Source organism: Saccostrea cucullata, unplaced genomic scaffold, assembly GCF_032062105.1.
Source record: "Saccostrea cucullata isolate Sc308-1 unplaced genomic scaffold, CSIRO_AGI_Scuc_v1 ctg7605, whole genome shotgun sequence".
Taxonomy (NCBI): Eukaryota; Metazoa; Mollusca; class Bivalvia; order Ostreida; family Ostreidae; genus Saccostrea; species Saccostrea cuccullata.
This window is the reverse complement of record NW_026940015.1, coordinates 36,534-55,437: the sequence shown is the minus strand read 5'-3', so window position 1 is coordinate 55,437 and position 18,904 is coordinate 36,534. Positions and strand designations below refer to the sequence as shown.

Genomic DNA, 18,904 nt, shown 5'->3' with positions numbered 1-18,904 from the left:
GTGCCATGGAGGAGTAAGCATCCCCTGCCGACCGGGAACAATTTCCCTATGATGGAGACCTTATTTCTAGGCGGGGATGTTTTTAAACACTCGACACAGGTTTTGTGGGTGCTAGTGGGTGGTTAAGAATGTGGCAATCTGCTCAGGCACCTCAACAGCTGTTGAGGAAGACACTTATGTGTTTGTTGTTACAACCACAGCATCTGTTTTCTTGATGATATTTCTGAGAATCAGGCTCTGGCCCTCCATCTTGAATCTCTTACATTTGAACTTGTCATATACTATGTACTTTATTGCCTTCGATGCATCAGTCACTGAGCAGTTCATCAAAACTTTGTCTTCCCCTGTTCCGTCCCGGAATTTTGTATGTTTACCTTGGTTCTTTCTTTTATGTGCAGAAACGAGCCTCATTTTGATTGTCGACAACATGTGCTTCCGAGCACACTGTTTTTTGCCTTTTATTAACCTTTACATTTGACAATCTTGTCTTAGACCACAGCGTAAGTGTTTTTCTATTATTATGTAAAAATAGAATTCATTATTTGTCCATGTCAGGATGTTTTTGTGGTATACTAGCGAAATTTATGTATGTGTAAACATGTCTGTTTAAGAGAAAATTCGGATTAGGTTTTTTCATCAGTGTAATCTATTTGTATTGGTATAATTGATAACTATGAATCTACTCTGCATTATTATACTTATACCTGAAATGTTCGTCTTTGGTCTAGTCATACATAAATCTAGTCAACTGTTTATTATTTTACTATCTATGGTGTAAGTCGTGTAGTGCATATGTACTTAAGAAGCTCAGATTTGGCTCGTGTTATTAGATAGATTTACCAGTGTCAGATAAAATTATTTGTACTTTAAGTTTATTACATTATCCATTTGATTGATATCTTGATACGAGTTATTCATATTATACACATAATATCCTAAGTATGGTCACCAGTTTCTGTCACTGTTAGTGTATGATGTAATCTGTGTCATATCATTCAGATTGTAATTCTTGTTTTTGTTCTTTTACAGTTCTTTTACCATATTTCAATAAATGCCTTTCAAGCCTCAGAGGTGTTTGTTGAGGTTAATTACAACAGTAGCTCTCCGGAGCAAGAGACTGTCACAGTAAAAGAAGCTTACTACAAGACACGATGTCAAATACAGGGAAGTTGAGAGATGTGCGGGACCTCTCAGAAAAAGGACATGAGATGTATGAAACCTCCGTGGAACATTTCAGCTCCAGGATAGAAGAGGCATGGAAATTCGTGGAAATTTCGTTGCAGTCAGCTGATGACAACCAACTAACAAAGTCAAACTTACAATCACTTTGTGTTCTAGAAGAGAGCATCAACAAAAACTTTACGAAATACAGCATGATAAAAGAGGACTTCCGGCAGTTTCTCCTCAGAGCAAAAACCAGTGAAAGTGAACAATTATTAAAGTCTCTTGAATTGAAACATTATGAATATTCTGCTTCAGTGGAGAAAGTTCTCAAAACAATAAGTGAACAGAAACAGAATGCTATAGAAACTATGACTTCAGTATCAAACTCTCAGTCACGTGCTTCCAACAAATCTCACTTTAGTTCTCTTGTGACACTGAAACGCGCAAAAGCCCAAGCAGCGAGAATAAGCATTCAGTATGCTGAACAGGAGATCAAATTGCGTAAAATGAAAGCAGAAATCGAAGAACGAGAGAAGCTTATGGCAGCGAAGGAGAAAGCAAATATGGAGAGGGCAAAGGCAGAGTTCGAAGCAGAAATGCACCTCCTGTCTATAAAGAAAGAGGCAGCAGCTGCTGAAGCAGAACTACGCGTGTTTCAAGAGGAGGATCAGGGATCTCTGTTTGCGGACTTACCTGGAACTGAAGGAGGTGATGAACTTTTAAGTGACCGTCAGTTTTCAGACACACGCCGAGTTTTGGACTTTAGTGCAGAACAGAACAACCTAAGCCACATTGACATTCAGACCAACCCACTATCTCATCAGGCGAATGGTTTGTCTGAAGTTAAGCTACCTCAAACGGAAAGTTCCCCACTGCAAGACCCGTCATCTTCGGGAGCCCTAGACCCCCTCGTGCCAGAGTTCAAACCACAGGCCAACCACCGGTCAGGAACTATGAACAGTCAGTTTTCTGAGTTCTCAAAGTTTTTACTGAAAAAGGAACTACTGATGTCTCGCCTCAAGAATTATAATGACAAACCGGAATCATTTGCGGCCTGGAAGGCTACATTCCAAAGCGTGATGAGAGAATTAGACGTTTCTACTGAGGAGGAAGTGGATCTGTTGATCAAGTATTTGGGTCCCGAGTCTTCTAAGCATGCCAACAGCATCAAGACAGCGAATTTCAGTAACCCAGCAAAGGGACTTTCAAGGATCTGGGAGCGTCTAAATGACAGATACGGGTCTCCAGAGATGGTGGAGTTCGCCCTTAAACAGAAACTTGCTAATGTGCCAAAATTAACCAACAAGGACAATAAAAAACTGTTTGAACTAAGTGATTTTCTCTCAGAGATAGAAGCAGTCAAGGACAATATTGAATATTCCGCTCTACTTGCGTACTTCGATACGTCATCAGGAGTCGTGCCAATTGTAAACAAACTGCCGCACGCCATCCAAGAAAAATGGACGACTCATGCCGTAAACTTTAAGAGAAAACACAATGTATCATTCCCACCATTCTCAGTGTTTGTGGAGTTCATTAGAGACATTAGTCGGGTGAAGAATGATCCAGGATTCCAGTATGAAACCAACACCTACATGACAGCTGAGAAAGTGATTCATCGAGGCAAGAACATTAATATAGCCACAAAGAAAACAGTGAGCGAGGTGGACAAGGATGCTGTTGAGTGCCCTATTCATCATACTAGGCATTCACTAAATCAGTGTCGAGCTTTCAGAGGGAAGTCGTTAGAGGAGAGAAGAAAGTTTGTGAAAGACAATAACATTTGTTTTAGATGTTGTGAGACCACAAATCACAACAGGAGATCATGTAGGAGAGACATTAAGTGTACAGAGTGTGACAGTACAACGCACACTACCGCCTTACATCCGCCAACACTACAGAAGTCCTTGACCCCTTCCTTAGCCTACGGCGGGGAGGTCAACCCTCAACCTAACATTGATTCCAAATGCACTCAAGTTTGTGGGGATGCACGCCACTATGGAAAGTCATGTTCCAAAACTGTTTTGGTCCGTGTCTATCGAGATGGTCACCCTGAGAAGACGGTAACCTTGTATGCTGTCATAGATGACCAAAGCAATAGATCCCTTGCAAAATCTGATCTACTGGACTATCTTGGAATTCATGGTCAGTCAGCAGAGTATATCCTGACATCATGTGCTGGATCAATACCTTCGCAAGGACGACGTGCAAATGGTTTAGTAGTTGAATCCATGGATGGGAGCGCTAGACTTGAGCTTCCGACAGTTATTGAGTGTGATGGCATACCGAATGTGAGAGCCGAGATTCCAACTCCGGAAGTAGCCTTGTCTTATCCTCACCTACTGGACATAGCACAACACATACCCGCTCTTGATGACGAAGCCAGCATCTCACTTCTGATTGGTCGAGATCTGTTGGAGGCCCACCACATCCTCGAGCAACGCCTGGGATACACGGGATCACCATATGCTCAACGGCTCTGCCTAGGTTGGGTAATTGTAGGAGAGAGCTGCCTGAACAAGACTCACATACCAGACGTGGTAAACGTAAACAAAATCCATACACTCAGCAATGGAAGACCATCAATTTTTACACCTTGTACTAATGTCTTTGACATTAAGGAAACTCTTAAAGACATTGGATCATTTTCAACCATACCTGGCAATGTTCGGCAGCTGAGTAGTGATTGTGACATTTTTTTAAAGACCAAAAATGATGACAAAACTGCATTATCGGTAGAAGATACACAATTTCTAAACCTCATGGACAACGAAATGGTAAAGGACTGCGAGGGAAGCTGGACAGCCCCTCTTCCTTTTAAAAAACAGAGGCCCCTACTTCCAAACAATTTATCCCAAGCACTGAGTCGGGCCAAGATGTTAACAAATAACCTTCAGAAGAACTCTACCAAGAAAAAGCATTTTCTGGAGTTCATGAGTAAAGTACTGAGTGAAGGACATGCTGAACCTGCTCCAACTCTAACAAAGAACCAGGAGTGTTGGTATCTTCCCCTATTTGGGGTGTACCACCCGAAGAAACCTGAACAGATCAGGGGTGTATTCGACTCGTCTGCGAAATTTGAAAACATCTCCCTTAATGACGTCTTAATGTCAGGACCTGACCTTACCAATAATCTACTTGGGGTGCTCCTTCGCTTCCGACAGCAACCTGTCGCAGTCATGGCTGATATCCAGAGGATGTTTTACTGTTTTAAAGTCAAGCAGGAGCACAGAGATTACCTCAGATTCTTATGGCATAAAGACAATGACATTGAAAAAGAGATTATTGAGTTCAGAATGTGTGTTCATGTGTTCGGAAATAGTCCGAGTCCTGCAGTAGCGACATATGGTTTGAGAAGAACAGCTGAAATTGCAGAAAAGCAGTATGGCTCTGATGTTCGTAAGTTTGTTGAAAGGAACTTTTATGTCGACGATGCCTTGACTTCACTTCCTTCCTCAAAGGAAGCTGTTAGTCTCCTGAAGCGAGCACAGGAAGCGCTACAAGCAGAAGGCAACTTACGACTGCACAAGATCTGCTCTAATTCTAGTGAAGTACTGTTAGCGTTTGACAAGGAGGATTTAGCCAAGGATCTCAGGGAACTTGACTTTAATTGTGACGATCTTCCGTTGCAACGGAGCTTAGGAGTTTGTTGGAATATCAACGTCGACAGTTTCACATTTCATGTCAGTGTAGACGAGAAACCGTGTACCAGAAGGGGAGTGCTCTCAGTTATAAATGGACTGTACGACCCCCTTGGATTCGCAATGCCAGTGACAATTGGTGGGAAGCTAATGTTGCGAGAGGCCATGGTAGAGCCAGTGGAGTGGGATCAACCACTACCTAATGACTTCCAGACGAAGTTTGATTCTTGGAAGGATTCTCTGTCTGCCTTGGGCAGTGTGAACATTCCGCGTACCTATGACTCTCTCATCTCAGCTGTAGAACGCCCCAGAGATTTATTTGTGTTTACCGATGCTTCAGAGAAAGCCATCGCTGCGGTAGCCTATCTCAGGACCTTTGATGAGAACAACAGATCTAAATTAGGATTTGTAATGGGGAAGGCTAAAGTGGCTCCTAAACACGGCCATACCATTCCAAGATTGGAGCTGTGTGCTGCAGTCATGGGCGTTGAAATCTATGAAAACATTCTTCAGGAGCTTGACTTTAAGTTGAATCGTGTGACTTTTTTCACAGATAGTAAAGTAGTACTCGGCTACATTAACAATGAAACAAAGAGATTCTATGTGTATGTCAGGAATCGTATCGATAAAATTAGACATCTCACAAGCCCTGATCAATGGAACTACATACCCACAAATCTTAACCCAGCTGATGACGCTACTCGCTCTATACCTGCAGCGAGCTTACAAACTAGCCTGTGGTTAAATGGACCTCCAGAAAACTTCATAGAGCAAACACATGAAGACACCTCATTTCCCCTTGTGTCACCAGACAAGGAGGTTAGATCAATGAAAACAGCTGCCAGTGCAGATATGGGACTTGGTAGTTACCATTTTGAAAGGTTCTCCACTTGGAAAAGTCTGAAGAGAGCAGTGCGCACTCTCAAGGATTTGGCAAGATCCAAAACTACAGACAGTGATCATATTCGCGTTTCAGATAAGGAATCTGAAATTTGCATTATCAAGACTCTTCAAGAGGAAGCTTTTCCTTCGGAAATGTCAGCACTAAAATCAGAATTACCACTTCCAAAGCAGAGCAACATACTTACCTTGTCTCCTTACCTGGATGAACTTGGACTGCTCCGGGTCGGAGGTCGCCTTAGAAATGCCAAGCTGGATTCGGTGCAAATAAATCCAGTTATCATTCCAAAGCACCATGTGTCTACACTCATTATACGCTACTATCATGAGAAAGTCTTCCACCAAGGCCGCCAGATCACAGAGGGCTCTATTCGAAATGCAGGCTTTTGGCTGATTGGTGCAAAACGACTGATTACATCATGCATACATCACTGTGTCAAGTGTCGAAGGCTACGCGGTCGTCAAGAAGAACAGAGGATGGCAGACTTACCTGCTGAAAGACTTGAGGTTGCACCGCCATTCACTTACATTGGGATTGATGTTTTCGGACCCTGGAAAATATCAACTAGGAAAACACGTGGTGGAGAGATAAACTCAAAGAGGTGGGCGCTGATGATCACTTGTCTTGTCATACGGGCTGTCCACATAGAAATTCTAGAAGAAATGACTTCTTCGTGCTTCATAAACGCACTGAGACGTTTTTGCGCTATCAGGGGTGAGGTAAAGCTGATTAGGTCAGATTGCGGAACCAACTTCGTTGGATCTGTCAAGGATTTGAACGCAAACATTATTAATACTGAGGACCGACCAATCAAGGAATACCTTGTAGAGAATGGGATCAACTGGATATTCAATCCTCCCCACTCCTCCCACATGGGTGGAGTGTGGGAGAGGATGATCGGTATAGCACGTCGAATTCTGGATTCGCTTCTCCTTGATGTTAAGAACTTAACCCATGAAGTACTTACCACACTCATGGCGGAAGTTATGTCAGTCATGAACTCACGACCCATAGTTCCAGTGTCATCTGATCCAGAGCATCCAATTCCACTGACACCAGCAGCTCTACTAACAATGAAAACCGAACAGACTATCCAATGCTTTCAGTTAGACAGCCTTTGTCGGAAGGATCTGTACAAAGAACAGTGGAAGTGTGTCCAGTACTTAGCTGACCAGTTCTGGGTGCGTTGGAAAAACGAGTACCTTCCGACCCTTCAGCATCGCAGAAAGTGGCAACAGGACAGTGAAAACCTAAAGGAAGATGATGTGGTACTCCTGCGAGATAAAACTTTACACAGGAACGATTGGCCACTCGGAATCATTGTGAAAACTTATGCGAGTGATGATAGCAAAATCCGTAAAGTAGAAGTTCGCACAGGAAAAGACAGAAAGGTGTTCACTAGATCTGTAAATGATGTTGTGCTCCTTGTGTCCGAGTAGTTACCATGTGATTTTGTACATGCATTGTTTGAGTTGAAACTGATATCATTGTGATTTGTTGTTTTAGAAAAGTCTGATGTAACTTAGTATTAAGTGTAGATTCTATTTGATGTCCATTTAGTTAAAGGTGATATCTTCCTGATATCAGACGGGGAGTGTTCCGTCCCGGAATTTTGTATGTTTACCTTGGTTCTTTCTTTTATGTGCAGAAACGAGCCTCATTTTGATTGTCGACAACATGTGCTTCCGAGCACACTGTTTTTTGCCTTTTATTAACCTTTACATTTGACAATCTTGTCTTAGACCACAGCGTAAGTGTTTTTCTATTATTATGTAAAAATAGAATTCATTATTTGTCCATGTCAGGATGTTTTTGTGGTATACTAGCGAAATTTATGTATGTGTAAACATGTCTGTTTAAGAGAAAATTCGGATTAGGTTTTTTCATCAGTGTAATCTATTTGTATTGGTATAATTGATAACTATGAATCTACTCTGCATTATTATACTTATACCTGAAATGTTCGTCTTTGGTCTAGTCATACATAAATCTAGTCAACTGTTTATTATTTTACTATCTATGGTGTAAGTCGTGTAGTGCATATGTACTTAAGAAGCTCAGATTTGGCTCGTGTTATTAGATAGATTTACCAGTGTCAGATAAAATTATTTGTACTTTAACTTTATTACATTATCCATTTGATTGATATCTTGATACGAGTTATTCATATTATACACATAATATCCTAAGTATGGTCACCAGTTTCTGTCACTGTTAGTGTATGATGTAATCTGTGTCATATCATTCAGATTGTAATTCTTGTTTTTGTTCTTTTACAGTTCTTTTACCATATTTCAATAAATGCCTTTCAAGCCTCAGAGGTGTTTGTTGAGGTTAATTACAACAGTAGCTCTCCGGAGCAAGAGACTGTCACATCCCCCTTGTCGTTTTTGTAGGCAAATTCGTCATCCTTGTATATCAAGTTTACTTTGAGACTTCTGGTGTACGAAACTTGTCCACTTTGTGCCGTTAATTCTGCCAGGGGAATCGAAGTTGCCTGGAAGATATTATATATACTCAACAAAAAAAGAAACGCATATTGTTTTACTCGTCAAAGAAATTTTTTAAATGTACTTGAAACAACTATTTTTTATATCATTGGATACCTGTGACCTATTTAAAGAACAACATGGGATTTTAAAACCCAAGTGTTGAATTATCTCCCTTGATTAAACATGTTTATGAAAGTAGCGTTTTTCATGATTTCTTCTAAATCAGATGTCTATTTTCATTGATATTTTGGATTTAGGGAAACTTTTAACACTTCTATTTAACCCATATTTAAGATTTGATTGCAGTGTTGATACTACAGTGCCACGCCCAAACAAAGATGAATACAACCAGGCTAACGATGATACTATGTGGAGCTACGGAACAGGAAGTTGCAACTGTATTTGAAATAAATCATTGGCCTTTGCAACCTTAAAACTAACGTCTAAAGACCACTATCTGGCCATCCGCAGGTAACCACAACCAGGCATGACCGTCAGACCCCCCCCCCCCCCTTCATTACTTCATGCGATTCAGAACTTGCTGTAAAAACTGCTGCTACAATTGCTGGATGAAAAAATCAGCATGAAAAATGCATAAAATGTTCGCAAGAGACTGAAATGAGATGATATTCCTCCACGATATCCGTACATTGGAAACCCACTAACATTTAGACTTTGCACAGTACATATTGTTATGCCCCTTGAATTTGGGGGCAATGAAAATGACATCAACTTGACTTTTCAATTTGCAACATAGATTTTTATCACAATACAGTTTAAAATCGCTTAAATAATATAAGGTTTAAACTGAAAACTTAAAATTTCATATTATTCTGATTATGCGTTTCTTTTTTGTTCAGTATATATTCAATACAAATATTCAAGTCTTCTACTGTTTATGTTTACATATGACACATTATTGAAAGGGTTTTATATTATTTAAGGAATTGATAAACTTGTTTATAATATTTTGAATGATTTTTAGCTCTACTGGTCAGAGACCAGAAGAGCTTATGCGATAGTAATGCGTCCGTCGTCCGTCCGTCTGTCTGTCTGTCTGTCCGTCTGTAAACAATTTTTCAAAACGCTACTCCTCCTACAGTTTTGGTTTGATTTCAATATAACTTGGCAAACAAGTAGACTACACTAAGATACATAATTCTGTGCCTCGGTTTTTGATTTCAATGAACGGTGTTGCCGTGGTTACTAAAAATAGAAAGAATGACTGCACTTAAGCTATGAGAGTTGGAACCCGATGTTTTGCGCAAAATAAAATTCCAAAATTCATTAAATTTATGTTTAATAGGTATTAAACAATGTCTTAAGAGCAGGTTTTGGTGTATTATATTACATGAAAGTATTAAATAATGCCGAGCGACACTATCTTTTGAGACGGGGGTCTTACAGTTTTGTCTCATTTCTATTGTTATTCATATGCATACCAGTTTTCAACGACTTTGTTTACATCGAGCCGCAACTTGACCATTTTTCTTATTTGCACAGAATGTGTATTTTACTTTAAACCTATACATATCCAAAGGACAATGTTGGTCAAGTTGCGGCCCATATCTAATTTTTAAAAAAATGTACTCAAACTTCGCTCGAGTTAGCTACTAAATTAGCAAGTCACCGAGTGTCAGCCCATGTGACCCGTTTGATATTATAATCACTTTTCTCACGTGACATTCAAGTGTTCGATACGCTTTCATTGTGTCAGTCGTTGGAAAATTCTTTTTACATCTACATGTACTTCCATTTTCAAAACATTGAAGATCATTGCGTACAATTCATTGGCGTTTTAAAGTTTACGTTGACTTCTTTCACTATACCCAGCAGGCAAAATTAGTTGGATTGACGTTGCATTGACGTCACTTTCTGACGTCGGATTTACGTTGGATTATAGTTGAAAATGAAAGTTTTTTAGACGTCTTATTCTGACGTCTACACAACGTCAGATTTCAACGTCACATAGACGTCTTGTTTTCGACGTCTAACCAACGTCAGTTTTTCAACATTAAGAAATGAAAAGGTGATCATTAAAACAAGAAGGAAACTACTGTTTTTAAGTTGCCTACTTTCTTTAATCACATTCACAATTTCTTTTTTTTTTGCACACACATTAAAATGCAAATTTCAAAGTTTTCATGATTGGAAAGTTCACTCCAGATCACATACACATTACAATTAAATTCAAAATTCAAAGTTTTCATGATTGATTGCAGAGTTCACTCCAGATCACATACACATTAAAATCAAATGCAAATTTCAAAGATTTCATGATTGGAGAGTTCATTCCTGGTCTTTTTTACGGCCACCTCCCCCTCTCCTGTCTGGTGCATATTTTAAACACCGGGCTACAGCCTCAGTAGCTTCATGTTCTGTTGACTGGAACTGTTGAACTGCACTTGCTGCAAAAACAACAAAAAGAATACAAAATTTTCATTTACAAAATCCATTTCATGTACCATTTATTTTAAAATAAGAAATTCAGTTAACATTCAATGAATCTGACAAAAGATTAGCATACCTATTACGGCTTGGAAAACTGATGTTGTTCCGACCGCCATTTTCCCTCTGTTTCCCTTTATATTCATTAATGACATCACATCATTTGTCATAATCCTGCAAAAGTAATTTGAAAGTAATAGGTCATACACTTTTTGTGAAAAAGTTCATAATGAAAAAACAGATCAAAGGGCAGCTTAGTGAATAAGAAGAAAAATGACAGTAACAGTGAAGGGCACATAGCATTATCTCTTAAATTAAGATACTGACTAACTCAACTTTGTAGGAGTACAAAGTTGTGTCAGTCACTGATTTTTTAAAACATAAAACATGAAGAATGTACAAATGTGAGGACATGATCAAAATACATGTTCAAGTACCTTTGTAAAATCATTTTTACTCCATCTCTGAGATTTAAACCTCCAATTGATGAAAGCTTCTGAATCTGTCATTAAAAAGACAATCATTATCCATGATATTCAGAACCCGTGGAAATTTTGTGGTCATGCATTTTTATCATATACAAATTGCATTACATATTCTAGTGCTAACTGAACTGGCCTGTGAAAGAGAATCCTAACTTTCCATTTTAAAACAGGTGCCTTATCCCCTACAGGTACAATGCATCATAAACATACTTTTTTTCCACAGAATCACAATTTTTATTTAATCCATGGGTAGAAAATTATGCAGATTTCTTGCTATAACATGTCTCGAATGCACTTTAAGTAAGCTGTGTTAAATTTTCATGGAAAAGTTTTGATGCCATACATAGTGGAAATTAATCCCACGTGGAAAAAGTTATGTCTACCAGTGTATCTATGAGAATACATTGCTACACATATTTTCATGATATGCCTCTCCACCATAAAACAAATTAGTTTTTTTTTTTTGGAGAACAAAACACTGGGAAGGCTGAGTTTAAGAAAGAAAAACAAGATTACATGTTCAAAACTATGGTTGAAAGACATAAGCATAAATAAAATGAAAATTCTCACCATTTGTTGTCTTTTTGCTGGTTCTTTTAGTGAATCGTCAATATCTACAGTGCTGCTATCCCACAAGTTGACATGGGATGGGATCGGATAGGATTCAGGATTGAGGATTCACGATAGAAACATATAGAAGTTAATCCAATCCTATCCTATCCTATCCTATCCTGTATCCTACAGCCAATCAGATTCGAGCAAAGGTTCATTCATATTTCAGAATAAATTACAAAAACGAAATACGATATAAAATGTTTACAAAAGAAATATTTTTAAAATTTCAATAGAAAATAAAACATTTTTTTCTCAAAACACAGATTTACATTATAAACTTCGAGTAACACGGCGTACGATCTAACCGTGAACGATCACCGGAAGATTTGGGAATGTAAACAACAAAGAGTCCAGACATCGAAAGACCGTATTTCTTCAGCTTGTTTGGATGATTTAACCGATTCTTACTTGTGTAAAAGTGTTCTAACATGTTTTCTGTTAAATATGCTCTGTTTGTTTGGATAATTCCACAGGAACCGTCAACAGGGGACTTGAATAGGTGATGTGCGAGTTCATGTAAGTATACTACACACTGTACACTGTACATGTTTGCATTTTTATACTTATTTATCCCTCAAAACAATGTTCTCGTGTCTAAAAATATAAACATTTTATTCTATTTAATATAAACAAAAATTAGGTGCTGAAAAAAGAAGTAGTGTAGACAGAATGGGGGATAAAATATTTACAAATACCCCCGTTACTCTGTCATGATTCAATTAGCTATCAATGAGCTCTAAGACCAAAACAATCATATGTATTATGTCTTAATCAGTTTATTAATCTTATTATTTCCTTAATTCTTTCATTTCAGTGTAACTTATAATAAATTAATGTAGAATCATCTTGACCATTTCTAATGCTACTGCTGAAATGTTTAATAAGCTCACTCAGCAGTGCACTTACATATTGTACATGTATGTATGATGTATTGTGAGTTATGAAACATAAGTTTATCTTTTAATATTCATCATTACAGTGATGGATTTGCCTGCACTCATGCGTCATCACAGTATAAAGGATTTTAATCTAAAAAGTATGTATGATTTTATTTTTATCATGTATTTTTTTATGGTCATTCAACTATATAAACATCATTATCTGCTTTGAGGTGACATGTCTGCAGGTTCTCGGAACAAGCGATTTTCTTCTTTCAAAAATCTTGAGAGTTAAACTGAAAGAAATGTTGAATTTTTCTGGTCATCATGTTGCTGTTACATAGATATTTTCTTCTTCTTTTACATATTCAAATTTCAAGGCCAAAAAAAAGAAGAAAAAAGAAAAAGAAAACCAAGAAAAAACATTAAATAGATAAATACAAAGAGAAAATAGAGAAAAGTCACTAAAACAAATGTATTCATACTTTTTAGCAAGTTGACAAGATAAAATTTATCATAATGTACAAGTAAATTATCTTAAATAAGATTTTTTTTCTTAATTTTATATGACTGAGGTTGCAGTATAAGATTTTATGTTTCATGATTTCAAAATGCATTTTTTTTTAGAGAGAAAAAGGTGAAATTAAATCCAATTGTACATGAAATGTGAAAGATAATCACAATCAAAAACATTTTACATGTGTATGAAATGTGTATGACAAAATTTACAATCTACATGCCTATAATTATGTGATTTTTTTTTCAGAAAACCCTGCAGATTTGCAGCTGTGCAGAATGCAGTTTACGCCATATGCTGTTAGAGTAAATGATGAAAGATGTTCAAACCAGTGTCAAAGATTCCTAAGACTGAAATCATAGTGCTTTTATTAAGGAGATCAGTGTATGTTTTCTGTGCATTGTTGACATTTGTGGAACTGTTCAGTTTATGACCATCTCTCTGACAATAAATCTGACATTTGAATTTCAATTTGAGCGTCGAATAAGAAAGCCAAATTATATGCATGTTAAACATTATACAACTGTAATAAAAACATTGATAAACTTAAATTTAAACAAAGTTCATGTACCGGGTACATGTATCTGTGGTCTTTGAATTAAAATTCATAAATGCTGTACGTGGATACTTTTAATGACTTTGTTTCATGGTAATGGAATATTCAATTGTTAAACATTGTTGAGGAATCACCTTGAATAAAACTATTGTGTACTTGATAAAGTTTTTTTTTCTCATTTAAACACTGATAATTTTAAGATCAAATGTCAAGGACAAATAAAAGGTTTACTCAAGAATGTGTTATACATACTGTGAATTCTTATGCATGTATATAAGATTTAAGGAACATGTGTGGAGCATTTTAATATTTTTCAATCAGACACTGATTAAGATTCAAGATCCAATGCCAAGGTCAAATACAAACTTGCTTTACTCAAGAATGAGTTATAAATACTGTGAATTCTGAATTTCTCTTGCATGTTTTATAAGATCTTAGAAACATGTGTGACCTCACTACAATATTTATTAATATTATACTTTCATGTAAATTACTTGAATCTGATTCATCGAGAAACATTTGATAAAAAACACTACTAGTAACTACCCGCTGAATAATGAAGCCATGCCCTCCTGCGTAGCAACAGTCAACATTGCTTGATGATGGGTGGTATTACAAAAAATAGTGACTGCGAGGAATTTATGCATGCACGGTTCACTGTAATATGTATTTGTATAAAACATTCAGTATAATATAATAAATATTGCATGTAGTTGAGTGTAACATTAAAGATTTTCACCCCTCGAAAACCATTGTCAACCTCGGCTGCGCCTCGGTTGACAATGGTTTTCTTGGGGTGAAAATTTTCAATGCTACACTCAACTACATGCAATATTTATCATGTTTATATACTGTCAATCTGTCAACCAATATCAAATTTAGAAAATAAATTCTATTAAACATAAATTATTAAATTTTCACACATAAAACAAAATAGGAAATTGAAATACATTGTACGGCACTGAGCTGACCATAAACTGAGAAGAAACTGAAGTTAAAAAAAAAATAACATTTCAATTATCTTGAATTTTATTTAGCAACTATATATGTTGCATGTTTGAAAAATATCACATACAACAGATGATGAACTGAAATTTTTAAAAACTTAAAGAAAAAATTATAAATTTAAATGAAAATTAAATTTAATTTAAATTAAAATGTTTAATATGTGAAAGTCAAAATATTCTAGATCTACATTTTGACTTTGTCTGTTTGGTTTATGGTATAGTCAGATCTTCTTTTTGAGAATTGCATACAGAATTTAACAAAAACCTGTTATGCAGGCACATTTAGACTATAGATACATGTACATGCAAGTTATTTTCATGGTGCTCAGTTTAGAAAAAAAATAAAATTTTACATGAAACATGTACTTAAACATTTTTACCGTATAGGCCTATGATTTTTAAAAATAATTAATTATAATGCGTCGGCAGCAAGTCGCGATCCCGGGTCTCCCGATCATTGTTAGTAGGAAAATTAAAACACTAAGTATATTTTTTATTTAATTCTTCTGGTAGCCCAATTTCTTTACATATGTTCGCAAAATCAGTACTTGTCCACGTGTAATTACGACCTGTTTGTTAACATTTATTTTTAACGTGGCAATGATAATCGTAAATTTAATTTGTGCGGCGAGTCGGGAATTATGGAATGCCGATCTCGATTATTTTTTTTTCCATTAAAATTTATAACATTTAAATGAATACCATAACTATGTCTGATTTTTTTCCTGGTAATTCCCTTTTTTCGTTTTGTCAAACTAATTCCTAAATATTAAAAAACTGAGAGTTGCAGGATAGGATAGGATAGGATTAGACTGAAATCATAGGATAGGATTGTGGATGCAGGATTCACGATAGGATAGGATAGAATTGTCAACTTATAGGATAGCAGCACTGTACAAACTCCTCTATTGATGTTGCTTTTGTTAAGTCGTACGCTGTGGAGGTTTCAGCTCTTCTTTCTTTCTTTATTTCCGATATTTCTTGTCTGATGTCACTCAGCAAATACAGCACACGTTTCTGAAATTCTAAAATAAATTTTGAAATTAAAAGATGTAGAAGATTTTTTGTATCTCTAACAATTATGCATCACTTACCATTTTTAAAACAAAATTTAAAATCAAGTTAATTGGATTTCTTTGCAGCTACAGAAATAATAAAGTATTACATTATGCAATACACTAAGGACTTTAAGAAGATGAGTGTGTGTGTTAGTGTGCTTGTAAAGATTTTCTCTTCAAAGTTACTCACTAGCTTCTGTCATAGGGAATTTTTCTTTGTTACTTGTGGCTTGGGAAGTTTCTCCTGTTTTTCTGCTGTGATTTTTGGGTGTTGAGTGCTTTGGTTTTGGTAACAAAGAGGGCAAATCTAATGACCTTGAATGTGACCTTCCTCTTGTCTCCTTTGATGAGGATTTATGCGTACCTTTGTTTTTCTTCCTGCATGTCAAGTCCAGATGTTTTCTAGATGAATCATCTAGAACTGAAGATGACCTTGACCTGGTATATGAAGGGCTTCTTCCCTCATCTGATGAACCTTGATCTGTTGACGACTTTGATTTTGAATATGATTTTCTGCCATGTTTTGAACTATTTTTCATTATAGTTGATCTGGACCTCCCTTTGTAGCTATGCTGATCTGAACTAACCCTCGGTGACAATGACCTTGATCTGGACCTTGAATCAAATCTGTTTCTATGTTTTTCAGAAGTGAAATGGCTTGAATAAGACTTCTTTCCATAACTACCTGAACAACCCTTCTGGGGAAATGACCTTGAATGTGACCTGGACCTTTGATGGGATCTGTTTCTTGATCTAGACCTTGAGTGTGACATGTTTCTATGATTATCTGATCTCACTTTAACTGACGATGACCCTGAAGCTGATTCTTTCCTGTTTTTTCCTGACCTACCTCTCAATGATCTTGACCTTGATCTGGACCTTGAAAGTGATTTGTTTCTGGACCATGAGTTTTTCTTGCTTTTCTCTGAACTATCTCTCAATGATGTTGACCTTGATCTGGATCTTGAATGTGAACTGTTTTTCCATTGAGACCTCACCTGAACTGATGATGACCTTGAACCTGACTTCTTTCTACTTTTCTCTGAACTACCTCTCAGTGAATCTGATGATGAACTTGATCCGGACCTTGAATGCATTCTTTTTCTGTGTTTTTCAGAAGTAACATTCCTCAACATTGACCTTGAACCTGAGTTTTTCCTATTTTTTCCTAAATGTAATGATGACCCTGAACTTGACCTTGAACATGATTTCTTTGAATAACTACTATCCATTGAAGATGACCTTGACCTTGAAATTCTTGTGGGGTTTGGAAATTTGGGTACAACTTTCTTTGGCTGTGCAGGCAATGTATTAACTGGAAAAGAGAATATTCACACAGTTCAAATTACATATACTACTGTATCTCTTTCTTGCTTTTAAGTTTGTTTTACCTCCCTAACTGACATCGTGAAACAATAGGATTTTTTTTAAATCTGAACTTTGTATCGATTAATTAAGATATCATCATGTCTTCAAGTTTTGGCAGTTACAGAACAAAGATAAGACGTGTTTGGGCTATTTCAATGTACACACCAGGATCCTTTTCAGATGTTTTGGGGGTTTTATCTTTAGGGTCTTTTCCATCCAGACTAGGACCAACAACTTCAGCTATATCTGAATAAGAAATTCATATTTCCATGTACAAACTAAATAAAGATGCAAATTAAGCAAAATCATACAGATAAGTTCTGAATGAATATTAGAATTCCTGTTGTAGTAATACATGTATTTCAGAATGTTGGTTAATATGCTCTTAAAATTTGCCAAACATTTGACAAATTCTTCAAAATGGAAAAAAAAATTTAAAAACAAAACAACACTGATGTTTTACTTTATAAGGGGAAAAAATGCTTACCTGAAACAAAATCTGCACCAAAGGACTTCTTTTTCAATGGTCTCTTGCCACGATCTTCATCCTCACTGACTTCTGCGGTTGTTGTTTCATCAAACAACTCACATTCAGTGTAATTATCTGTAATAGAAATACAGTGATGTTCTGTTGTGTTTCATATACATAAGTCTTGTATATGTATACATTTTCTGCTTCATGTTTCAGAATGTACAGTTAAGTAAGCTTTTAGAAAATTTATATTAAAAATGTTATATCATTTAAGACTTTTTTTCAATTTATCTTAATAATGCATGACTTTAAGATTTCCAAATGTCAGGCATAACTACATGTTTCATAATTTCATTCTTACCTGACTTCTTCTTTATCTTGACCAAAGGAAATTTCTTCCATTTTTCTGTTGGCTTCCTTCTTTCCTTTAAGAACTTTAAACTATTCACAACTGGAGGCCACAGAACAGTGTCGTTTTCTATCCACATGTCTGGAACTGTCCCCTCTTCTTCTTTTTCCCCCTCCACCCAAACAGCTCTTATCCATGACATTCTGCATAAACAATTTACATTCATTTTAATAGATATAGAAAAAAAATAGCATGCTTTAAATATGTTCATCTATCTTTGACAAAGCAAAATACCCTATTTCTATACAGTTAAAAAGTACATGCTTTTAACTTATATACTAACAATAATAAAAATTTACTTAAAAATCCTATATAATATATATATAATATAATATAATAGAGGCTTTGTAACAGACTAATCAATGCAATGCATTCGTGCTGTTAACTGTTAAGACATAACTTTAGTGCTCTTTGTGGGCCAACAAGAAAAGAAGTGCAAATCAACATTTAAATATACCTTAACAATGCATTAATGGCTATGTCTCTCTACACCATGCAAAAGTGGCAGCAAAACTGAACCTCCTGGATAGGGTAGGCAGGCCACTTTTCGATACAGATCTTTTTTCTCCAACAGTCTTCTTGAGGATCTGTGTCGATTCTTGACGAATGCAATATTAATCAACTTGGATTCGCAGGGCTTCGTGAAAAAGTTTTCAACATCCCTCTGCTTCACAATATCACACACCAACTTGCCATCATCTCTTTTCTCTTTCACGAAAGCAAAGTCCTCATTAAATAACAGAAAACAGCTGTCCTTCTTCTTACATGATATATTTCTGAATCGAAACTCTGACAGATTATTTGTTTTTCCTCTTCCAAAAGTATCCATTTCTGACATTCTTTTGGTAACTTGAGAAATTGGATTTTTTGCATTTCTAACCAAACGTTTGATG

At 36.4% G+C, this 18,904-nt stretch overlaps 2 protein-coding genes and 1 long non-coding RNA gene across 4 annotated transcripts; 2 read left to right on the top strand and 1 right to left on the bottom strand.

Annotated features, from left to right (window-relative positions):
* The first annotated feature begins 351 nt into the window (after positions 1-351).
* Positions 352-8,072, top strand: LOC134254474 (uncharacterized). 2 transcript variants are annotated; one of them, XR_009989329.1, is made up of 2 exons: positions 352-7,456; positions 7,986-8,072. XR_009989329.1 is itself a non-coding variant. In XM_062736976.1 (2 exons), exon 2 carries the CDS (start codon positions 1,152-1,154, stop codon positions 7,143-7,145), a length of 5,994 nt encoding a protein of 1,997 aa, XP_062592960.1. In that variant the 5' UTR covers positions 352-500; positions 1,030-1,151; the 3' UTR covers positions 7,146-7,800. The 2 variants fall into 2 exon arrangements, 1 of the variants encoding a protein (XP_062592960.1); XM_062736976.1 differs by lacking the exon at positions 7,986-8,072 and having other exon boundaries at positions 352-500; positions 1,030-7,800.
* Positions 8,073-11,754: 3,682 nt separating this feature from the next.
* Positions 11,755-13,638, top strand: LOC134254468 (uncharacterized). Its single transcript, XR_009989326.1, has 3 exons — positions 11,755-12,262; positions 12,726-12,782; positions 13,391-13,638. It is a non-coding gene; the product is annotated as an uncharacterized LOC134254468 (long non-coding RNA).
* Positions 13,639-15,574: 1,936 nt separating this feature from the next.
* LOC134254471 (serine/arginine-rich splicing factor 4-like) lies at positions 15,575-18,603 on the bottom strand. Its single transcript, XM_062736973.1, has 6 exons — positions 18,469-18,603; positions 17,964-18,154; positions 17,618-17,734; positions 17,296-17,376; positions 15,953-17,077; positions 15,575-15,729 (listed from the first exon to the last, which is right to left on the bottom strand). The coding sequence occupies exons 2-6, from the start codon at positions 18,151-18,153 to the stop codon at positions 15,575-15,577; spliced, it is 1,668 nt and encodes a 555-aa protein (XP_062592957.1). The 5' UTR covers position 18,154; positions 18,469-18,603.
* Positions 18,604-18,904: the final 301 nt, after the last annotated feature.